The following is a 23,672-nucleotide window of genomic DNA, read 5'->3' as shown; positions in this document are numbered from 1 at the left end:
ATGAATGGTCTAAATCGTTTTGAATCCATATAAGCTCCTCCTAGGGTCTCTAACTTGATAGAGAGCCCCTGGTGGTGGGGAGTGTGTGTGTGTGGGGGGGGGGGGGGGTAGGATAGGAATATGTTTAAGGTGCACAATCCCGATGTATTTGTCAAGCAAAAGAATGAGTTCATTTGGCTCTACTGCTTGAAGATGTGTGAACTGAACAGCTGGATCCCCTCGCGGTGGCAGACGCCGCTCCTCACACGCTGTCTGTTTTCCTCTCCAGAGACCTCAGCATGAACAACATCAGTCAGCTGCCCCCGAGTCCTCTGCACAGTCTCCGCTTCCTAGAGGAGCTGTAAGTATCACTGTGGCCACGATGCGTCCAGTCAACGCTGGACACATTCTTGTGTTTGTCTCTCAGACTTACTGTGGGAACCAGATAAAACAAGGCAGGAAAGCTGTCAGCACCAACAATTTTGGCACATGAGGAAGCACTTAGTTGGGAGGGGGAAATAGAAGAATTGCTTGTGATTCTGGAAATCAACTTATAAAAGAGTTTACCATGAGGCTACGGCATTCTAAGGTGAGACTGGGCCAAACAAATTAAAATTTTAAAACAAAAGGCCGTTTAAAAGAGCTGGATGGCTCTTTGGAAATAGTTAAGCAGCAGGATATTAAAAGTTTGAATGCTGGTTCATGTTTATTAAAATAGTAAGAAAAGCTATAATCAAAACCAAAAACTGCTGCTTGGTTCGGTTTGGGTCAGGGAGTCCACATTTCATAGCACCAAAGCTTTTTGTCCTGATCACTTTTAATTACTATTTTCCTACTTTTAAATTTAGCTTCCCTCAAGGCTTGAACAGAAAAGCATGAAATCCACCATAGACTTAGAACCATGCTCTCCTAAACTCACTGTGGGGGGAAAAAATTAAATTAAAAACGAGGACGCTAAATTGGCTAATGATACACTGAGGAATCTTGATTAAGTCTCGTAATCAATTTCCAGAAGATGAAAAAGAACTGTATAAACCAAAAATCTGCATTTAAAAATTAATTTGATCCTCTTACCCTTTTGAGTGATGGGGACTAAGGAAGTGAAGTACCATGGTAGTCTTCATGAAGAAAGTTTGGCACCATCCGTTGAGTAAATCCTCTGATTTCTGATTAAAGGAATTGTTTAGGCAATGACCTCTTTTTAAAATACTTGTTTTTTATAAATCCTAAAAGTCAGGGTCTAATTTGGGGAGTAATTTAAATTGTTGATGCACCACACTATCCACTATGGGAGGTGGAAAGAATGTTCCATCATAATCAAATGACATTACATCAATCTCTTTTTCCCCCAAAAGGATAATATTTAAATTTCTCCCCTTTAGTTTATTTTTATTTTGGTATCATTATATTTTTAACAAATGCTGTTGTTTTAATACTTAAATCAGCTGAATGTACCTACATTGTTATGGAGGGGTTTGCTGGGGAGGCTTAGATCACTGGACTGTACAGTAGGTTTTACTTATTCAATGAATGGATTTTCACTGTGGGTTATTCAGGAGCCTCTTTTTTTTTTCTTTTCTTTTATCTCTGGCCATTTTTTTCTTTTTTCTTTTTTTTTGTTTTTGTTTTTTGTTTTTGTTAATCCTCACCTGAGGATATTTTTCCATTGTTTTTTGTTTGTTTGTTTGTTTTAGAGAGAGAGTGGAAGGGAGGGGGTGAGACAGAGAAACATCAATGTAAGAGAGACACATCGATCGGTTGCCTTCCGCATGCACCTGCAACCGGGGTACGTTCCCTTGACTGGAATCAAACCTGCAACCTTTCAGTCCACGGGCTGATGTTCTATCCACTGAGCCAAACCAGCGAGGGCTATCTGGCCCTTCTTGTGACTAAAATTTAACCTTCATCAAGGTTGGGATCATGTCTGTCTTCATCACAGCTGGTATGCAATACATAATAAATTTTTGATGAATGAAAGAATGAACTAATAAAAAAAGAAAAATGTGTAAAAAGAGCTTCTTATAGAAGTTAGCTGCCTTAGATAAAAGTAACAGATTAGTTGACATTAGCCAATATTTTTAAAGATTAATTTTAGTAAATTTCAAACATCAGGGTTATTTCCTTATTTACATCCTTATCCTCCCACCCTCACCATAATTAATATACAATACTTAGTCCTCTTTATCCTCATATTTTTAAGGCATTCATTTCCTATCCTTTTCTCTTTAATTTCCTTATAATATGTAATGGAATAAGGACACCCCAACTTAATACCACAAACTGAATCAACAATAATTCACTTCCCCAATGACTTTATTTAATAGAATTCCTCCCTCACTGACCCAACTTATTCAAAATAACTCCTTTCTTCATGAGGTGAATGTTCATTCTCTTTCAAGGCCAGTTTTTCAAAAGACAATTGAGAAAAATCAGGAAGAAAGAGAGGGAGGGAACTACTATTTGAAAATGCTGTTTTTCTGAATTGTCTTTTTTTTATATCTCTGGAAACTCCATCAAGTATCTTGACCATGGAATCAGGATTTCAGAAATAGAGGACACCTTTTTAAGACTGTTCATTCCATTTTCTCATTCTGTTCTTGAATTCCCTCTGCTGAGCTGGCCAACTTACTGAATTTAAAGACCACTTTCCCATATATAATTCTGTGTTGCATCTAACATGTTTTGAAGACATCATTATTTATTTAGTGGCAAAAGGGGGTAGTATTTATAGAACCTGGAAAAATGATCAACTCTGCTTGATTTATTACTTTATTCCCCAGGCTAAATTTATGGGTTGCCTTTGTTACGTTGTTAATTGTTTCTATTAGATTTACCTGTGTTTAAGTCTATGTTCTCTTCTAGAATATAAAATCTTCAAAATAATATAATTATAATGACAACAATAATAGTTTACATTGTGCAAAAATATTTTACCCATACTATCGCATTGAATCCTCTTACTAACCCCATAAAGTTAGGTATCATTTCCAGTTCACAGATTTTTTGAAAATATATTTTTATTGATTTCAGAGAGGAAGGGAGAGGGAGAGATAAAAACATCAATGATGAGAAAGAATCATTGATCGGCTGCCTCCTGCATGCCCCATGCTGGGGATCAAGCCCACAGCCCAGGTATGTGCCGTCACCGGGAATTGAATCGTGACCTCCGAGTTCACAGGTCAACACTCAACCACTGAGTCACACTGGCCAGGCCAGTTCACGATATTTTTTACAAAACTAAAGTACAGAGAAATAAGGAACTTACCAAGACAATGAAGTCAGAATGTGCCAGAGCTAAGATCCAAACTCACTTTTAGAGCCAGACTCAGAAAGTAGAAAGAAGTTTAGGAATTGCGTATTTAATCTGTGCTTTTCTTTCCCTCAACAGTGCCTAGCACAGTAGTTTACACAGTGGAACACTTATTTTTATATATATACTAGAGGCCCAATGCACAAAATTCGTGCAAAAGCAGGCCTTCCTTCCCCTGGCTGCCGGCATCAGCTTCCTTCTGGCACCCAGGACCCGGGCTTCCCTCCGGTACCAAGGACCCAGGCTTCCCTTGCAGCCTGGGCTTCCTTGGCAGCCCCAGCTTTGTCTGGAAGGATGTCCAGTCTAATTAGCATATTATGCTTTTATTATTATAGATATATTTCTATTGATTTCAGAGAGGCAGAGAGAGATAGAAACAACAATGATGAGAGAGAATCATTGATCAGTTGCCTCCTGCATGCCCCCTACTGGGGATCGAGCCAGCAACTCGGGCATGTGCCCTTGACCGGAATCGAACCTGGGACCCCTTCCGTCCATAGGCTGATGCTCTATCCACTGAGCCAAACCAGCTAGGGTTACACAGTGGAACACTTTAAAGTGTTGTTTAAACTGAGTTTCGTAATGATAGTGGGTCTGTCTATGTCAGTGATGGTGAATCTTTTGAGCTCGGCGTGTCAGCATTTTGAAAAACCCTAACTTAACTCTGGTGCCCTGTCACATATAGAAATGTTTTGATATTTGCAACCATAGTAAAACAAAGACTTATATTTTTGATATTTATTTTATATATTTAAATACCATTTAACAAAGAAAAATCAACCAAAAAAATGAGTTCGCGTGTCACCTCTGACACGCATGTCATAGGTTCGCCATCACTGGTTTATGTGTATATGTGAGGGAATGAAAAAGAAGGAATGAGAGAGAAAGCAACCAAGAGCTATCTACCTAGCAGGTAGGGATTGGATATCCAGGTTATTAATTCACTAGTATTACATATTGGCTATGAGAAAAATGTCATCAGAATTTCCAGGTGTAGAATTTCATCAATTCAGCATTGCTCAACAGGTACAAAATCTTAATTAATGTTGTTCCATATCTATGCATATAATTAAGCAGCATATTTCATATAGGATTCTAACGGAACTAACAAATGACCAACCATACAGCTAGATACAGACATTTAGATAGCTGTCAGTGTGTGTGTGTGTGTGTGTGTGTGTGTGTGTGTGTGTGTGTGAATATGTACTTTTGTTATGACAATTAAGGCATTGTTCTGAAACTATTCTTTCATTTAGTGTATTCTGCTTATCTCTGTGCTTTATCTCTTTATCTATTAAATAAAACTCTCACCCCAAAACTCAATTTTTAAAAATCACAGTTAATAAATCCAAGTTACCACTCTTCCCCTTACTGTTCATTTCCCAATACAGGGTGGGGTGAAAGTAAGTTTACAGTTGTTCCTATGGAAAATAATACAATCATTAACAAATAATGATACAATAAACTCTGTTTTGCCTACTCACCACTGTAAACCTACTTTTTCCCCATCCTGTATATCATATAATATACAGCCATCCTGTATATCATATAATATATCAAATAAATAGTTTAATTTATTTAACTATGTTTTAAACCCTGTAGACAGCCATGGTTCATTCCTCATTCATCACTGGAACTTATCAACAGTGCCATAGTTTAAAAACTTATGGACACAGACAACAGTGTGATGATTGCCAGGGGAAGGGGCATTAAGCAAGGTGGAGGAGGGTATAGACAGATAAATGGTGATGGACTGAGGCTTGAATTGGGATGGTGAACACACAATGCAGTGTACAGATGATGTGTTGTAGAATTCTGCACCTGAAACCTGTATAATTTTGTTAATCAGTGTCACCCAATAAATTCAATAAAAAGGGAAAAAATAAAATTTGTTTTGAGTCTTTAAAAAAATAATAAAGTAGCCCTGGCCAGTTTGGCTCAGTGGATAGAGCGTCGGCCTGCAGACTGAAGGTTCCGTGGTTTGATTCTGGTCAGGGGCACATGCCTGGGTGGCAGGCTCGATCCTCAGTAAGGAGTGTGCAGGAGGCAGCCAATCAATGTTTTTCTCTCACTATTGATGTTTCTATCTCTCTCTCCCTCTCCCTTCCTCTCTGAAATCAATAAAGATATATTTTTAAAAATAATAATAAAGTAAAATAAAATCTTCCAAGAATCAGTAAAGCCCTAGAGGCATTCGCTGCCTTAATATTTAAAAAAAACAACAACGCATTGTAACCCTAGAGAAAATGACTACCTGGAGCAAATAGAATAAAAGCCAGAATAAAGAAGAAGAAGAACCATCACAGTTCATTGTCTCTTTCTCCCTCTCCTGACATCTTGGCACACTTACTACCTGTGCCACAAGTTTGGGCATATTCAGGTCTCGTTTGTTATTTATTTTTTATAAATCTACAAGGTGACCAGACATGCACAGGTCAAATGTCCTGCTGGTGCGATGTGAGACGGAGAACTTAAAAAAAAAAAAAAAAAAGCCATACCTGACTTGAGTGTGGAGGCTGCTACTGTGTAGAGGCAGAAGCCCGGACTCCTGTGCTGTTCTGACTCCCCACTTACTAGCTAATCATCCTCTTGACCTCCATGGGCCTTGGGGGATAATGGTGAGAGCTGCTGCTTCCTGCCTGTGTCTTGAGATGTTTCTGAGGACCAGATGAAGTGCTGATGAAAGGACTCTGATAAACTAATTTACATATTTGGTTGTATTAGTAAAATGAAAACACTTTAAAGCCTCTTTTCCTAGTTCATAAGCTTGATTTTGCAGTAATCCCAGGTATCCAGAATGTAAAGGAAAAGCTATTTCCAACTATGAGCTTTAATAGATTTAGACAACAAATACAGACAGTTCTTTACCCAATTTTAACATCCTGGGCAATAGTTGCATTTCTCTCCAACAGCATCCACCCAGTTCAGTTATTCAGTTCCACGGGGGCTGTTATGTTAACGTTTGCTATTTGGACACATACAAGATTCTACGCTTGGTCCATTAGAGTGAGGTGCAGATGTTGGGAGCTGTCACCAATGCTGACAGCTACCAGTTCCATTAGACTTAGGGTGGTAGTCTGATTAAACCAGAGGGAAAATGAGCTGTTGCCATTTTAAACAGTCTACATTTTTTATTTCCAAGCGGTATTTAACAATATTCCCAGATTCTAATGCTTTTGGAATCAAGTGCTCGATTTAAGAAGGGAACATGAGAAGCTCTAGGGAGGTCAGTTTCTGAGTTACTATTGTTCCCTGGCCCTGTTTGCTCATATTATGGTTGGCCTTGAAGAATCTTTATATAAATAGTAGGTATCTGTGGTTGCAGATGAAATTTGTAAGGAAAGATACCACCAAACTTCCTGAAAACACAATCTACGCTTGCTACTTCTACTTCCTCATCATGTTGCTGAAAATGGTGAGAGCTGTCCTGCCTGTCTTTTGAGATTTTTTTCCTGAGGATTAAATGAAAGGATGATGAAAGAACTTTAGTAAACTGTAATTTACATACTGGATTATGTTTGTAAAATGAAAACACCTTCATGCCCATGAATAACCTTCCTGCCCCTGGTCTTTGGCAATGCTCAATCTCTAGTCATCATAGATCTGGCAATTGATTATGAATGCTGCTTCTTTGAAATTATTTTTTCTCTAGTGTTATGTCATGGAAATTGTTTTGCTTCTCTTCCAAATGCTTATCCATACAGGATACAGGCATTTAGATATCTGTGTTTGTGTATGCATGTGTGTATATGTGTATGTGTGTGTGTGCACAAATATGTATGTATTTATATGTATGCATGTGTGTATGTATATAAATTTTGTAATATATACACATTTTTGTTACGATAATTAGGGCACCTTTCTGAAAGTGCCCTACCTCTCTGCCTCCTCTTTTTTTTCCCTTTAGCGTTCCTTTCTTCTCCACTCCCAACTCTTATAAAATGTAGACATTCCCCTAATTTCTGCACTTAGTTTTATTGTATCCTTTCTCAGTACTTTTCAATTAATGCATTCAACATGTATTTATTGAGCCACTAGGAACATAAGAGTGAATAGGACTCGCCCTAGCTGGTTTGACTCAGTGGATAGAACATTGGCCTGCGGACTGAAGGGTCCCAGGTTCGATTCCGGTCAAGGGCACATGCCTGGATTGTGGCTCAATCCCCAGTGTGGGGCATGTAGGAAGCAGCCGATCAATGATTCGCTCTCATCATTGATGTTTCTATCTCTCTCTCCCTCTCCCTTCCTCTCTGAAATCAATAAAAATATTTTTAAAAAAAAAAGAGGGAATAGGACTTAACTATGGTTCATTCATTCATTCAAGAAATGCCCACCCTGGGGGAGCTTATAGTCTAGGGGGAGACAGATAATAAGCAAGGAGACATGCACATATGATGTTTGATTGTGACAAGAATGATGAAGAACACAAACACGGGTAGGTAGAGAATAATTAGCAAGGGATGACAGGAGAGAAAGTCTCTCTAAGAAGGTGACATCTAAACTGAGATCAGGAGGATGAGGACGAGTTGGTGGTCCTACGAGCAGGGATGGAGTGGTTCTGGCAGGGGAACAATGTGAGCAGAGTCCCTGAGATAGGAAAGAATGTGGCATGTTTGTGGATCCGAAAGAAGATCCATGTGGCTGAAGCAGAGTGAGAGGGAGGGACGGTGACATGGGATGACTTGGAGAAGAGGCCCAGACAATCAGACAATGTATAAGAGCAATGGGAAGCCACTGGTTGGTTGTATGCAACTTATTAAAACAATACAATTTATGATTTTTTAAAATGTTCTGATTTCTGTATGCAAAATATATTGGGGAAATATGGAAGCAAAGAAACCCATTAGGAGGCTGTAGACCAGTCATCAGATAATTGCAGTTATTTGAGCAGGAAACCCAAAATTTGAACTATTTCTGCTATATGGATGAGCCCTCCAAAATCAATATTCCTAGTTCAGATCTCTTTTGTCTTTGCCTGCTAGATAGGCCAGTAATTCTCAAAATATGGTCCCTGGACCAGCAGCCTTGTCACCACCTGTGAGCTTGTTAGGACGGTAAATTCTGTGCCCCACCCCAACCTAGTGAATCAGAAACTTGGAATTGAGCTCAGGAACCTGTAATCAATAAAAATATATTAAAATATTTCCAGGTGAGCTTTCCTCCTGCCTTTCCTGCTTTCTGATTATCCAAACTTGCGATTACTATGTCTGTCATTCTTTCTCTCCTGCCCTCTATATCAGCCAATTTCAAAGTCCTAAAGCTAGTCATCCTACATTGTCTTTCCATTTGTTTACTCCATTTTATCACCACCTAGTCCAGGTTCTTATTGTCTCTTCTGGATAACTGTTAAAATCCATTAACTATCCCTGGCCTCCTGGCTTAGTGGTAAGAGTGTTAGTCTGAGTGCCAGAGGGTCGCTGGTTTGATTCCCAGTCAAGGGCACGTACCTGGGTTGCAGGTTTGATCCCTGGCCCTGGTCGGGATGTGGGAGGCAACCAATCGATGTGTCTTTCTAACATCCGTGTTTCTCTCTCTTTCTCTGTCTTCCTCCCTCTTCTTTCCACTCTCTCTAAAAATCAATGGGAAGGATATCCTCGGGTGAGGATTAACAAAAAATAAAATAAAAATAAAATCCATTAACTAATCACCTCTCCTAATTAATGAGTGAATCATTGTCTCTGGGGATGGTTAACTTATCAATATTAGATTATGTGAGGACCAGTTCAGAGTTTCCCACCTTGAATGTACATTGGAATCACCTGGAGCGTTTTTAAAATTAACTAATCACCAGGGCTTATTCCCAGAGCTTCTGATTTAATGGGTCTCAGTGGGGACCAAGACATCATTTTTTAAAGTCTACAGGGTTGGCGGTTGCTGAGACCCACTGGGATATATGGAAGCATCACATCAGAGAAAGAGAGTCAGGGACTCATCAATTGATTGAACGTAGGCACTGAAAGAGAACTCTGAAAGTGAGGGATGACTCTGAGTAAGGTTTTAAGATTAGATGCCAGGACACTGATAAGGCACAGTCCATAGAAACAGGAAATTCAAGGGTAACAATTGGTATTTTGAAGACAAGAGGAGGTCTGGTTCCGGATATAATAAGTGTCAGGTGCCAGCAGGACATCCAACTGCAAATGTCAATAACAGAGAGAATGTGAGTCTGGAGCATGATGAGCCTGCTCTAGAGATAAAGATGGAGAACCTCACAAAGAGGTGATTGTGGAAGGTGTTGGGGCAGATGAGGACTGTGAGAGAGGGTATGGACTCTGTGTTTCCCAGTGTGTTTCTCTACCCAGATTAAAACCACCTGAGCTGCTTATTTAAAAAATGTATTTTTATTCATTTCAGAGAAGAAGAGAGAGGGAGAGAGATAGCAACATCAACGATGAGAGGGAATCATTGATCAGCTGTCTCCTGCATGCCCCACACTGGTGATCAAGCCCGCAACCAAGTATGTGACCTCCTGGTTCATAGGATGACACTCAACAACTGAGCCAAGCTGGGCTGCTTAGTTAAAATGCAGATTCCAAAATCCTTCCCCCAAGAAACTCGGATTCACTAAATCTGGGTTGGGGTCTGGGGCTCAGAATTTTTTATGGTTCCTAAAGCAATGGTAATATACACTAAAATTTAAACACCATTAAACAGAGAAAAAAAGAAAAGGTGTGAGGGCAGACACTTGAGAATCATCTACTAGTATTTTTTGGAGGATGAGAACTTAAAAAGGGGCTAGCAAGAAAAAGAAAACAACCAGTCAGTGGTAAGAGCAGTAAGATTGTACGGGATCTGGAAGCCAATGGGAGGAGGACTTTGAATAAGAAGCAGTGAGCAGCCCAGCCAGCATGGCTCAGTAGTTGAGCCTTGACCTATGAACCAGGAGGTCACAGTTGAACCCCAGTCAAGGGCACATGCCTAGGTTGCAGACTTGATCCTCAGTAGGGGGCGTGCAGGAGGCAGCCCATCAAAGATTCTCTCACATCATTGATGTTTCTCTCTCTCTCCCTCTCCCTTCCTCTCTGAAATCAATTTTTAAAAAATTTTTAAGAAGCAGTGAGCAACAGTTTTCTTATGGGTAATAAGTGATGCAGCTATTCATGTTCTTGTGTTATTCCTCATTTAGACCAACCCAAGCTCCAAACCAGCCTACTTTTAAGCAAAGTTATGGTTAAAAACCCAAAATTTAGAACCAAAATGCTATGTTGAACTAAATTCTCTTGTGTAAACTTTTTTATGTAAGCATGAGCAAATAACTTGACCCTTCTTAGGCTCACTTTCCCATCTATAAAAGGGGAATAGTCAGGTCACTTTTTTAATATGATTATAATAATTAAATATCACAATGTTTATAAAGTACATAACATTGTGACTAGGACTTATGCATTGTTTAATAAAAGGTAGGCACTATTTGTATGCCCAAAAGCACAGTGCGTGGCTTTTGAAAGTGCTCAGAGAAATCAATGGATTTAAATTTGGTAAGTAATGAAGAAGGGGTGTTCTTCAGCTGCTCCCGATCTGGGTATGTAATGACTGGCAGCCATCTTGGAATAGTTATGCCAGACCTGAAGCAACTGTAGCACTACCGCCAACTGTCTTTGGAAATAAGAGAAAGTGATCAATCAATCAATCAATATTGATTCAGCTTCTTGCTCTGGGCAGGCAGTAAGATTCTTGACCTTAGAAGGCTATCATCAAATCAGCTAGAATATAAAATTAACGTTTATAGACAGCCTTGTATAAGATACATCTACAGGAAAGTTGACTGTGGACTCGGGTAATTAAGGAAGATTTCAGAAAGGAGTTGAAAATTGAACTTCATTGGTCTTGTGGTTAAAAATACCCACAAAAGGATCCCCCTTTTGTCCTGAGGAGTTCATTTATTCAGTCCAGTGGGCCTTAGCCCTCAAATCTCAAAATCTGATTTTTTAATCCTATCTAATAATGAAAACAAATGGACAACTCATAAATATACTGTTTAAGAAAATGAGATTTTTGGCTGGATTTGAGCAATTAAATATGCTTAACTCACTGGTGGGCAGGGAGGGGACATAACATGGTCTTTGAAAATTATAATTTCTTGAGACATATTAGGAAAGACACTTTTTCCCCCAAATGGGAAGGAAAACAGTTGATGGAATGTCATGGTCTTTGTATCCAAAAGGCTTCAGCAAATCTTACAAAGATGAACTCCAGAGGGCTAAACTTTAAGTACGTGGGCCCTTGTGACTAGCATGGACATCTTATAAAAGAAAACCTACCACAGGTGGGCTTGGTCAACTTCAACAATGATACATTACTGCCAGCACAGGCAAGATTAATAGATTACAGTTGACTTGAGTTCATCCTATTTGTGTCTAACTCTGATGACCCAGACACTTGGCTTCCGTATGCATAGACCCAAAGCCAAACCTAGTACATGTGGTGGCCCCAGAAACAACAAGAGCACTTAATCAATTGAATAGAATCATGAATAGTCTATCTCAATTGACTATTATATTTGGTTTCATTTTTTTAACTTTATTGTCTTTTGAAAGTCCCTAATTACAATATCATTAATTAAAAATTAATTTAGTATATCTAAAATATGTGCTGTCTAGGTCTCGTGCACTTTGTAAATGTTGGAAAATAAAGCAGTAACTTCTAAGAGCCAGAATGAATTTGCTAAGTAATCTGAAACATCATAAGGATACCATATTCAAGTTCATTCTGCTAATTATTTAAGTAGCACTGTTGTTACATAGCTTCATGCTCCATAAGAAAAGGCTAGATTAAGTTTACATGAAATCGGAAAGCAACTGTTTTTCATTTTACATTAAACCTTTCTGAGCTTTGATATCATTGATATCTACAAAGTGAGAATAAGAAAAACCTCTGATCTACCTCCTGGTATAAAGTGTGACAAAGTACTTTTAAAATGTTAGTGACATGCAATAAAGAAACCTTACTATTAGCAAAAAGAAAAAAGCAGGGTGGAGGGAGGAGGTGAGAGAAAAGAATAAAGATAAACAGAACAATGAACGTGGGACAAAATCAGTTTTAGGGCAGAAAAGAAACCTTAGTGGAAGAACCCTACTTCTTTTTAAATACGGAAAATGAAATCCAGGGAAGTAAGTGACTTGTGTTAAGTCTCACAGCAAATTCATGGTGAGAAGAAAGGAGACCAAAAATGGAAAGGAAAGAAAAGCACACAAAACAACTAAGAGTTAGAAGTCAAAAGAGTTCTCCCAAGAACTGACCTGGGAGGGCTGGTAGCATTGGCCTGGCCCTCTGCTTAGCTCTGAAAATGCTGCTCTGCCTTTGGAACCCGGCCGAGGTGACCCATGTTGGACCATTATTTCTTGCTCAATAATTTTCCCAAGGCTGCCAATCAGAAAGCAGTCAGGCACCCCCTCTTCTGCTCTCAGTGCTCACCCCATTTTATCCACACATGCTTCTTTCTCTCCAGGCCAATGTCCAGAGAGGAGGAATCAGGGCCCACATCTGATTCATTTGCTCTTGTCCCTCTATTTTACAAAATCAAGCTAACCCTTCTCCCAACCTTCCCCCCAAAAAAACCTCTATGTTATTCTACTTTAGAGATCCAAATTAGTGTAAAGATTCAAAGAAACATACGTTCTCAAAAATATTTTCATAGGTTGTTACAGCACTAAAGCGTCTAATTACTTTTTTCATTTGAAGAATATATCTACTTAATTTTTTTTCTTTTTAATGGCAGTTAAGTCGGTAAAACTAATAATAGTGGTACAATATGGATCTTATGTATGGAGCAGGATCTTGTTCATATGATAGAAAAATTTCTTCTTATGAATTTGTATCTCACTGTAGAAATGAAGATGATGAAAGAGATATCCCCATGAAATAATTTTAGAAACAGAGAGAAAAACTTCTCAACCAATTTGGTTATAGGTCTTTAGGGTCGGAATGCAGTAGCCCAGAGATTTGTTGTTTCAAATTGTCACAGGAAAGATTTGTGTGCAGATCTCGCTGTTTATGTATTCATCTGAAAGTCTTTTTTTCCTATAGTTTAAAATTACTAAAACCATCCCTCGTGGCAAAGAAATAAGAGGAGAAGGAGGCAATGATTTCCTTAAATTGTTGTTTTTGTCAATGAGATAGATCTTCCATCGGCCCAGCAAGTAGCCAATAACACATCATAAATTCCTTTGCTTTAAGACAAACTCCCCCGATAACACAGGTCAGTGGTTCCCAAATTAGTTCTGAACACAGACGTAGGATTCTCAAAGTCCATGCCCAGAAAAGAAAAACAATTCACGTGAAGTGAGTTATGTTTCAGGAAATGTAACGGGAAGGTTTTTACCCTAACAGTAATTTAAACTAATAAAATAAATAAATACATCCTTTTTTCCCTCTCTTTTTCCTTTCCAAAGTCAAGGTCTCAGAAACCATCAAGCTGCTTGATACCGTAAGCAGCAGTAAGAGTGAAGGCCCATCTCAAGGCTCTGTTCTAGAACTCAGAGATGTGCTACCGAAGTCAAGGCTGTGAACAGGAGAGTTAGGGACATTTTCGCTGTCCCTGCACAGCTACTAGTCAGTTTAGTCTGATCAGTTAAGCCATCTGTGATCGTCAACCAAGTCTGAGCCTTTCTGTGACAATAAACAACTCTTTGACTAGTATGTCACGGTCATACACAACTCATTACTCCAGTATTGTGTATAGTACTTGGGATAACCGATCAAATGCATGTGGCTTGTCTATAATGTACCCATAAATATAAAATGTTACTATTTTTTGACGGCCTGCATTTCCCCTTGGTGCTGGTGGTTTGTCGGTTGGGTTTTTCTTTCTTCCACATCAAGTCCCACCCTTCTCACCTCCTCCACCACAGCCGGGCTGCACCGGCATCTCCGTGTGAACTCCCTTTGTGTCTGTTTCCACTCTTCCTCTATTCTCCCCTCTACAAAGCTCCCATCTTTGTAAAGTATGATTATCTAACCGCTATGCTGTACACCTGAAACTAATACAGAATAATATTGAATGTGAACTGTAATAGAAAATTAAAATAAATGTTAAAATTTTTTAAATAAACAAGAAAGAAAAGGTCCCATCAGAAGGACCCTTTTATTTCTTTTTATTTATTTACTAGAGGCCCGGTGCATGAAATTCGTGCACTGGGGGGTGGGGGTGTTCCTCAACCTGGCCTGCACCCTCTCCAGTCCAGGAGCACTCAGGGGATGTCTAACTGGTGGCTTAGGCCCGCTCCTCACGGATACTTAGCACTGCTGTGGAGGCAGGAGAGGCTCCTGCCATGGCTGCTGCATTCACCAGCCATGAGCATCTGCCCCCTGGTGGTCAGTGTGCATCATAGCGACCGGTCATTTTGCTGTTTGGTCAATTTGCATATTACCCTTTTATTATATAGGATTTATTTATTTTATTTAAATTCTTTATTTTTTAAAGTATTACATATGTCTCCTTTTTCCCCCATTGACCTCTCCCTGGCCACTCTGGGGTTCTGGCTGGTATGGCTCAGTTGGTTGGAGCATCGTCCCATACACCAGAAGGATATTTTTAAAACACAGATCTGACACCCCTCCCCTCTCCAGGCCCTTACTGTGGCCTCCACAGCCCTGCATGGACTGGCTCTGGACACCTCCCCAGTTTCACCCCATCATTCCCCTGCTTGGTCACTTCACTCCAGCCATGCTGGCCTCCTTGCATTTTCCAGATTATCCAGTCACACTCCCACCTCAGGGCTTTTGTGATGCTTGACGCAGACCTCTGCTGAAATGCACTCATAGCAGAGCTCTCTCCACCATCTTACCTGTCATAATAAGCCCATCACCCTGGTAACTGCCCCCCACTGCTCTCTATCCCTTTGCCTAGCTTTTGTATTAAAAAAAAAATTGTTAAAGGAGAATTATATACAGTGTAGGTAAGCTATTAAATGACTTCTGTAAAATAGGTAATTTATTATATTTCTTCTTAGGCACTTCTTTTGCCAGCTTTTTTATTAGAAATTTACAGAAAATTTTCACAAACTATAACAAAACAAGGTTTTTTTACTATTGTTTTTGGCATTTGTGGTTTGAACATAATTGTATTGTGTGTTTTTTTAAAAACTAAATGAATTCCACATGAAGAGAACTGTGCTCACTCTCTCTCCTCTCCCTTCAAACCCACAGACGTCTTGCCGGAAACGCTTTGACATACATCCCCAAGGGAGCCTTTGCAGGCCTCTACAGTCTTAAAGTTCTGTAAGTAAACCAGGTGTGACCTGGTACATTTCTGGCTTTAGCAGCAAGTGAATGCTAATTAACTTGTAAAGACTGAGTTCCTCAAATAACCTATTTGGAGCATTTGGGATAATTCATCTAAATTCAAGTCTGCCTTCATTGGTACCCCACAGAGCAATATTATACCTGGCTGGATTTGTGTGAAAAAAATTCACCTCTCTTTTTCTAACTTTAATATCTAAAATTGTTTGCCTCTAAATAACCAACTTATCAACTCAAACTTTTAAAAAAGTATTTCATTTCCTTTTGTGTTATGAAGTTGGCGAGATTTCTTGAATCATTTTGATCACCAAGTGAATAAATCACCGTGATGCTAACATAATGAGATCATATCTTCAAACCATTTGCAAAGTTTATTTCCTTATGATTAAAGATCTGCTTTAAAAAATCAAGTTTATGTTACAATTGTGAATAGATGTGAAAAGGCCTAGTGATTGTAGATACAATGAATAACTATTTGATAAATATTAATTCATTGAGACTTGTAAAAGTGGGTTTTCATATTACTTAATGTCCAACTTCCCAATTTGTTTATCAGAAGACTCATTTTTTTTTTATTGCTTAAAGTATTACAAAGGGTATTACATATGTGTCCTTTTTTTTTTTTCCCCGCCCTTGACAATCCCCTTCCCTCCCCTACGCCCCAGTGTCTTATGTCCATTGGTTATGCTTATATGCATGCATACAAGTCCTTCGGTTGATCTCTTACCCCCCTCCCTCCTGTCCCCCAACCCTCCCCGGCCTTCCCGCTGCAGTTTGACAATCTGTTTGAGGCAGCTCTGCCTCTGTATCTATTATTGTTCAAAAGTTTATAATGGCAGAAGACTCATTATTATTGACTACCTCCTTATTCTAGTACCCATTGTTTAATTTTCTTTCAGTTTATTCTGTGTAGGGGGAAAAAGCACCTAGGTAGAGAAAATAGGTAACTCAAATTGAAAGTCATAATAGGAAAATTTTATCTCAGAGAAAATACCCTGATTTTATTTTTTTTCTTTGAGATAAAAGTTATAAACAATAAAAGGGCATTTGATATATTCCTGCTTAACAGAAATTGCATTTTATTCACCTCAGAGATACATAGGCTATTTAAAAAGTAATTTAGTTTAAATATATTTGTTAAATATTAGTTAAAGGTCAAATTCAACAGCAGAACCATTTTTGGTCTGCTTAGATGATTGGGTTTGGTCCCCTCAGCTTTGAATTATTTTTGCTATGAGGCAGAAATATTTTTAAATTGTCACATTGCCAAATGCTAATGTTAATTCATTATGTGGTAGGATTCTGAGTTATAGCATCAACTTCAGTACACCTATGTCTCCATGAACACAGCAAAATATTTGGAACCCTTCTAAATACATCACATAAATCAAGTTTGGATAAGATAAATAAGGGAATATATTTCCTTTGTTGACTTATGTACCATTAAGCATTTTGGATATTTGTTAAATTGATTATATTGGAACCGATCATCTGAATTCACTTAACAAAATGTAAATCAGATACACTGAGAGTGTATGTGTGTCTGCATATCTGTGTCTGCGTGTAAAATGTATCATCGGCCATCATAATTACATGTAAATTGTGATTATATAATATTAATACATATACATATCTAATAAGAATATCTATGAATTAGATATACACTAGATATGATAATTAGATAGAATTATAATTTTACATTTTTGCATTTTCATATTTGAATTACTTAAGTTTAGTATGAATCTTTTGATAACATTTTTTAATTTTCTAATTATATATTTCTAATTTTATCATACTGCACTAAATGTCCATGAAACTGGAGATGTTGTCTGTCTTGGCTACTGGTCTATCCCCAGCTTCTAGAACATGCCTGAATCATAGTAGACATTCAAGAAATACTGGCTGAATAAATGATCCAGATTGATTATACAGAGAGGACAAGGGGTTTCTAGATTTGTCAGCTCTTCTTCATTTTGTATGATGTAGAGCTAATGCTATATGTGTATTAATGGATTATCAGTTGCATTCTCAACAATGTGGGCTTCTCCCTGTCAGCAGGTTTTATTTACCCAGAATACTTTTGACACCTTTGCTGCTTCTTACGGTGTATTTGCCTAAACACTTCAGAGAGCATTGGATTAATCTGACTTAAAAATGAAAATCACAGGTTATCTATCTTTCATGCTTGTCATTTTTATATGTACCTCTTCTACCAGAATGGAATGTGGTGTTTAGTTAGACTCTCTCATCTTTCCTCTCCTAACTAATCAATATCTCCTGTCTTCTACACAGTCAGGGCCTCAGCAAAGCCTGGTAAGTGTGAGACTCAAAGTGGCATTAAATGTATTACTGCTGCAAATACAATGCTCCATAAGTGTGGTCATGCCCTGAAGAGCTTATAATCTAGTGGTAGATTGTGGGATCAAGACAAGTAGATCACCTGTAATTCTTTTTTTTCCCACCTATAATTCTTAAAGTGTGTCTAGAACTGTGTGTAGGGCACTGTGGAACTACAGAGCTTGAGAAGAATTTAGTCCCATCTGATGGTTAAGGTTCAGCTTCCTAGGAAATATGTTTCCCCAAAGAGATGACCTAGGATCTGAATCTTGAGAGGACAATATTCACAGAGACACAGTGGCAAGAAGTACCTGGCATATGCAGGCAGCCCAAGCAGGTTGGGGCTAAGGCATTTCGGAGGAGGTGGAGAGTATCTGGAAAAGAGCCTGGAGAAGTAGAAAGAGTCCTGGTCACAGGAATCCCATATCTTCTGTCAAAAAAGCATGGACATTATTATGTTGTAGGCATAATGAGGAGCAAAGGAAGAGATGTAAGCAAGGGAGTGGCATGTTCAGACTGTTCAGTTTAACTAGATCACTGTCAAGGTGCGGAGGATTCAAGAGGAGCAAGACTCCTGCGAGGAATTGTATGCACTCTTCCCTTTGCTTTGCTACTTAAGGATTAATATCTAAGGAGCAAATTCAATTGTCAAATATTTTGAAAGTATTTCAGTGTTAAAGCAATGGTTCCCAACCACAGTGGTTCTTCCCGCCATAGAGTGCTTTGGAAATTTGTGAGGGTGTCTTGTTTTTCCAGATGGTATACTTGTAGTAAGCTGTCCTGTGACGTGCAGCACAGCCCAGCATAAAGATTCTACCTACCACGTCATACTTGACTGTTCCTCTACACCAAATGTAAATCAAGAATACTTTCATACCTAATAATACTGAAAGATTTCTCAAGAAGTTCTGATAAGACTAATACTTTGTACAGGAAAAATTACATGGGATAAATATATTCTCTCAAAATTATTGAATAATTAATTCAGCTTTTGTATCCTGTCTGTTCTAGGTATTATATGATTTCTAACCACATATTTAGTTAAAAACACTATTAGTGCAGTAGAACAAGTACCCCAAACACCACAAAACAATTAAAGACATATAACCATGGCAATGTAAAACTTCTTCTTACAAACAATTATCATTAAATAGCAGGGAAACATGAAACACAGACCTCACCCTCATGGAAACTCTCAATTATTTTATAAAGTCCAAAAGTCATAAGAAGAAAGAAATAACTGATTGCACTGTAGCATGGTAAGAAAGATAATATAAAAGTAATATTTGTCTGGGACCCTGACCAGTATAAGGAAGGAATATGGCAAAAGAAGAGAAAGATACTAGCAGTACAATCCATTGAGATGCACAATGAAGACAGCAACAGCCATCTTTGGCTGGGATTGTTTTATATCCAAACTTGTTACTATGAGTTCTAGAAGATCACTAATGCTTAAGATTATTAACCCTATAAATATTGACCTTCATAAAAAGTCAGTTATTGGTTCTGTATTCCAAAATACCCAGTCCAGTGGGATTCTGAACCAGGCTGTCCTCAACAAAGGTACATTGTCTTATGTAGGCCATTCAGTCAAAGAATGGCTCATTTCCTGCCACCCACTACCAGAACCAAAGCCACGTAGAGGGGATGGGTAAAACTAACCATAGAAAGGTCACAATTAGCCAAACTGTTCTCATTCCCACATAGGCCCAGAATAGAGCCTTAATAGCTACTTGATACCTAAACACAGGACAATTGGGTAGAGGGAATACCTAAGGACCAAGCCATCGATTGTTACAAAGTCCCCGTTCGACATATTATCTCATCTCCCTCTGATTCACTCACTATTCATATTCTTATTTAGTCCTGTTGGCAAAAAAGATAACCAAAATATTGTGCTGCTGAGTAGCACAGAGATGTTGTATGGAGTAGTGAGTATTTTAAAGCTCCTCAGGGAAAGAAATTAAGAAACTATGAAGTCATCCTTTGTCTCTAGAGAAAGTGTTTCATTTTCTTTTCTTCCCCATATGTGAATGAAAAAAAGAATGAGGTTATAAGTGGCTAAACCCATATTCTGTTCATGCACATTCTGCTTATATTCAATATATTCAATAAAAGAGCATTTGCAAAAGAAATCAGCAGTCGTGTTGGGAATGCTTTCTGTTTTAATTGCACTCCATGGTGCTGTAAACCCTTTAATTGTTTCTTCTCCCTCTGGAATATCTTAAACAAAAATAGAATTTTCTAATTAACTCACTGGAGACTTATAAGGATGTAATGGAGATAACTTGCTCTTGTTTTGTCATTTGAAAGTAATTAAGCAAAAGTTCTTTATTTAGGGAAAGATCAGGATTTAAATTGTGGGTTTTTTTAATTATATTTTTGGTGTAGTTGAAAAATTAAATTGTTGGGAGGTAAGTCAAGAGAAGCTTTAAAAGTTATCATTAATACAGCTTGTTAAATTCCATTTTCTGAGGCCAGGAATATAAAGTTACTGAGAAAGTTTGCAACTATTCAACGAAGGAAAACCATCTAAATATCTCCTGTCCTCTACTCCAATTTTACGATATTTTAGGAAGACCACATTTTAATAGTTTCACTTTTTGGTTAGCAAAGCATAGGAGAACAATTAATATACACTTTGTACCAGTAATATACTACCTACAAAGTTTAGACATTGATGATCATGTATCTTATCATGATTAATCACTCAATAATTAATGACTTAGAAAACATTTCTATGAAATTAAAATTATATGCCATATTTAAACTGCTTGGAAAAGTGTAAAATAACATAGAAATGTGAGCTTTTAATGTTCAGGTAAATTATGCAGCATACAGAATTCAACCTACAATTTTCGGGACTTCCAAACTGGTCAGTGAAGTGTGAGATCTCCCTAAAACTTGACTTTGTCTGTAAAGAATTAACATAGTTTTTGAGACTCTTGATTTATGAAATGTTAGTTGAATTCAAGTTTAACATAATGAAATTATTTGAGTATAATTTTGGAATGCAAGTAACACAAGTATATTCCTTAGAAAACAGAATCTCAGTCATGGTGAGAAAAGCATAAATTTTATGACCTCCAAATACCTTTCACATCTTATTTGTATATGAATTTGTATTTGCATATATGAAAGTATAATAAACACCTTTAAATTTTAATTGTCAAACACCTTGTTAATCAGATGTTATTCTAGTCCCATTATACAGATGAAAAATCAAGGGTCAGTTAGGTTGAATGATTTGCTTCCCAAGACTTAAACCTTAGGACTTATCTCCAAGCTCAGTGTAGCCTCAAGTTCATCTGAAAATATTATATCAGAAATACTTAGCATAGCATAGGGTGGGTCTCAGTCTGTGGTGCCTTGCCCAGAGCACAGACATCAGTGCAAATTCTCTGGTCCCGACCCCAACCTAATGAACTGAAAACTTAGGGGGTGGGGCCAGCAGACTATGACTTAGCAAGCCTTTCAGTGGATTCTGCTGAACCCTAAAGTTTGAGAACCAACCTCTGGCACAGGTTTTGTTGTTGTAGCTATTGTTGCTGCTGATTTTGTTTTCTCAATTAAAATGTCACAGTCAGTACCATCTCACTGTATTGTTAGTTTTGAGAAGGGGTTCATCAATTCATACAAAAGGGTCAACGTTTATCGAATGCTTACTATGCGGCAGGTATTGTTCTATGTACTTTCACTCATTGGATGGTCACAATGACCTTGCGGGGGAGTATAATTACTGGTCACTGAGACAGGGAGAGATTGGGTGATTTGGCTCAGACCACACGGCTAGTGGCAGGGAAGAGGTATTCAAATTCAAGAACCCATGCTCTTCACCACACCTTAATCATACCAGACACCATTCAACTTGAGAATTTGTACATTCAGCAAATATCCCTCAAGAGTTAGACATACAGGGAGCTGAATCCCAGTTAGTCATCTAATGAAAAGAAACTTCAATTGTGGTGATGAGGGAACCAGGCAAATTGTTTCCTAAATCCAAATATAAGTTTGTTACCTAGTAAGCAGAAAATTTTCTGTAAAATGTCTACTCTCCTAAAACAGTCTTCTGCCTCTGGCTTACATGGACCATGCAATACTCAGAGGGATGGGAGTGGTAGCAAAATATAAGGAATCTAATGGGAATTTTTCCATGCTATTTTCCCATTTGCAATAGTATGTTTTTATCTCATTGTTTCCATTCTATAGTCCCTATGTTCTGAAAAGAATTGTTGAACCTAGGTGAGCAAAAATGCAACTACTTCACAAAAAGAATGTAATTTATATCAAAATATGACCATGAGCAAGAAAAGAGATCTTTAATAGACTCCTATGATACCCTTATTTTCATTTTGTCTAATCTATATAGTCACCACAGTGATCCTTTAAAAACAAGTACGATCACATCATTTCCCACTAAAACCCTTCAACGAGAATTTCTCATCACATTTAAAATAAAGCTTTACTATGGCCCGAAAGTGCTCCATGAGATGGCCTCAGGTTCTCTCACCCAATCTCTTCCTCTCACTCATTCCTCCTCAGTCACAATTGATCCTTTGCTGCTCCTTTAACAAGTCAAGCAAGTTCCAACCTCAGGACCTTTGCACTTGTTCTTCCCAGTTCCTCAGTAGCTCCTCCCAGATATTCACATGATCTGCTCCCTGACTCCATTCTGGTCTCTACTCAAATATCAGCTCCTTAGAGAGACGTTCCATGACCTTTAAAATAAAAATCTCACTCTTTGTTACTATCTATCCCAAATCTATGTTTTGTTTTATATTCGTAGCACTTATCACTTGGCTCATAGGGTGAAATTCATTACTTTTAATTACCTGTCACTTCCCACTGGAGTTTAAGCTCCCCAGGGGCCAAGGGTTTGTCTGATGTTCTGCTGTTTCCCTGACATCTAGAACAGTGCCTGACACAGCTATGCCCAGTTATGGTTAATTATTGTTAACTTTCTTTAATATTTTTTTTCTTTATTTGTTTTAATGTGCAGTATGCTGCAGAATAACCATCTAAGGCAGGTACCCACAGAAGCGCTGCAGAATTTGCGGAGCCTTCAATCCCTGTAAGTATCGTTGAAATTGCAAAATGTCCTCAGGATCAATTTGGGAAGGAGCATTGCAATGTCCAGGTGACCACTTCAGTCAATTCCTTGGTTGGAGGTCCTACCTAAATAAGTTGGGAAAGAGAGTTTCCATTAGAGCAGCAGTTCTTTGCTTCCTCATTAAACAGTATGTGTGGGAGGGACTCGTGTTGGATTTGGGGGTTTCAGGGCAGAGGCTTAATCGTAACACCTCCAGCCAAAGTCTCTTATATACACTGGTATCTCAGGACAAAACATAAACTTCCAGGATCTTTTCCTACATTCCCTTGTAATTTGAAATTTCTGATTTTGAATCAGGAATGTTACTTTCTCCTTTTTTTTTTTTTTTTACATATATTTTTATTGATTTCAGAGAGAAAGGGAGAGGGAGAGAGAGATAGAAACGTCAATGATGAGAGAGTCATTGATCTGCTGCCTCCTGCACGCCTCTACTGGGGATTGAGCTGCAACCCAGACATGTGCCCTGACCAGGAACCAAAGGGTGACCTCTTGGTTCATAGGTCAACACTCAACCACTGAGCCACACCAGCAGGGCTATTTTCTCCTTTTATCTGGAAAAATGGGTGTCACAATCCAGACACCTTGGCATCTTCAATTTATTCTGTTTTTAGATGAGCTGAGCTGCCTTGTAATGAAATTTGCTGAGTCAAATAAAGACTTAATTTTTTTAAGTTTTGTATGTACATCAGGGGTTCT

At 38.3% G+C, this 23,672-nt stretch overlaps 1 protein-coding gene across 1 annotated transcript in view; it reads left to right on the top strand.

Annotated features, from left to right (window-relative positions):
* The first annotated feature begins 274 nt into the window (after positions 1-274).
* Positions 275-23,672, top strand: part of LGR5 (leucine rich repeat containing G protein-coupled receptor 5) — an 84,951-nt gene continuing 61,553 nt past the window's right edge. Inside the window, exons 1-3 of the mRNA XM_070409724.1 lie at positions 275-340; positions 15,437-15,508; positions 22,866-22,937. Coding sequence (XP_070265825.1) covers positions 279-340; positions 15,437-15,508; positions 22,866-22,937 — 206 coding nt within the window. The 5' untranslated portion in view covers positions 275-278. The remainder of the gene's footprint in view (positions 341-15,436; positions 15,509-22,865; positions 22,938-23,672) is intronic.

The sequence above is a fragment of the Myotis yumanensis genome, unplaced genomic scaffold, assembly GCF_028538775.1.
Source record: "Myotis yumanensis isolate MYYU_CA2020_CCGP unplaced genomic scaffold, mMyoYum1.0.hap1 SCAF_3, whole genome shotgun sequence".
In the NCBI taxonomy this organism is placed as follows: Eukaryota; Metazoa; Chordata; class Mammalia; order Chiroptera; family Vespertilionidae; genus Myotis; species Myotis yumanensis.
Note: the sequence above shows the minus strand (reverse complement) of the source record. Positions and strands in the feature narration are given on the sequence as shown.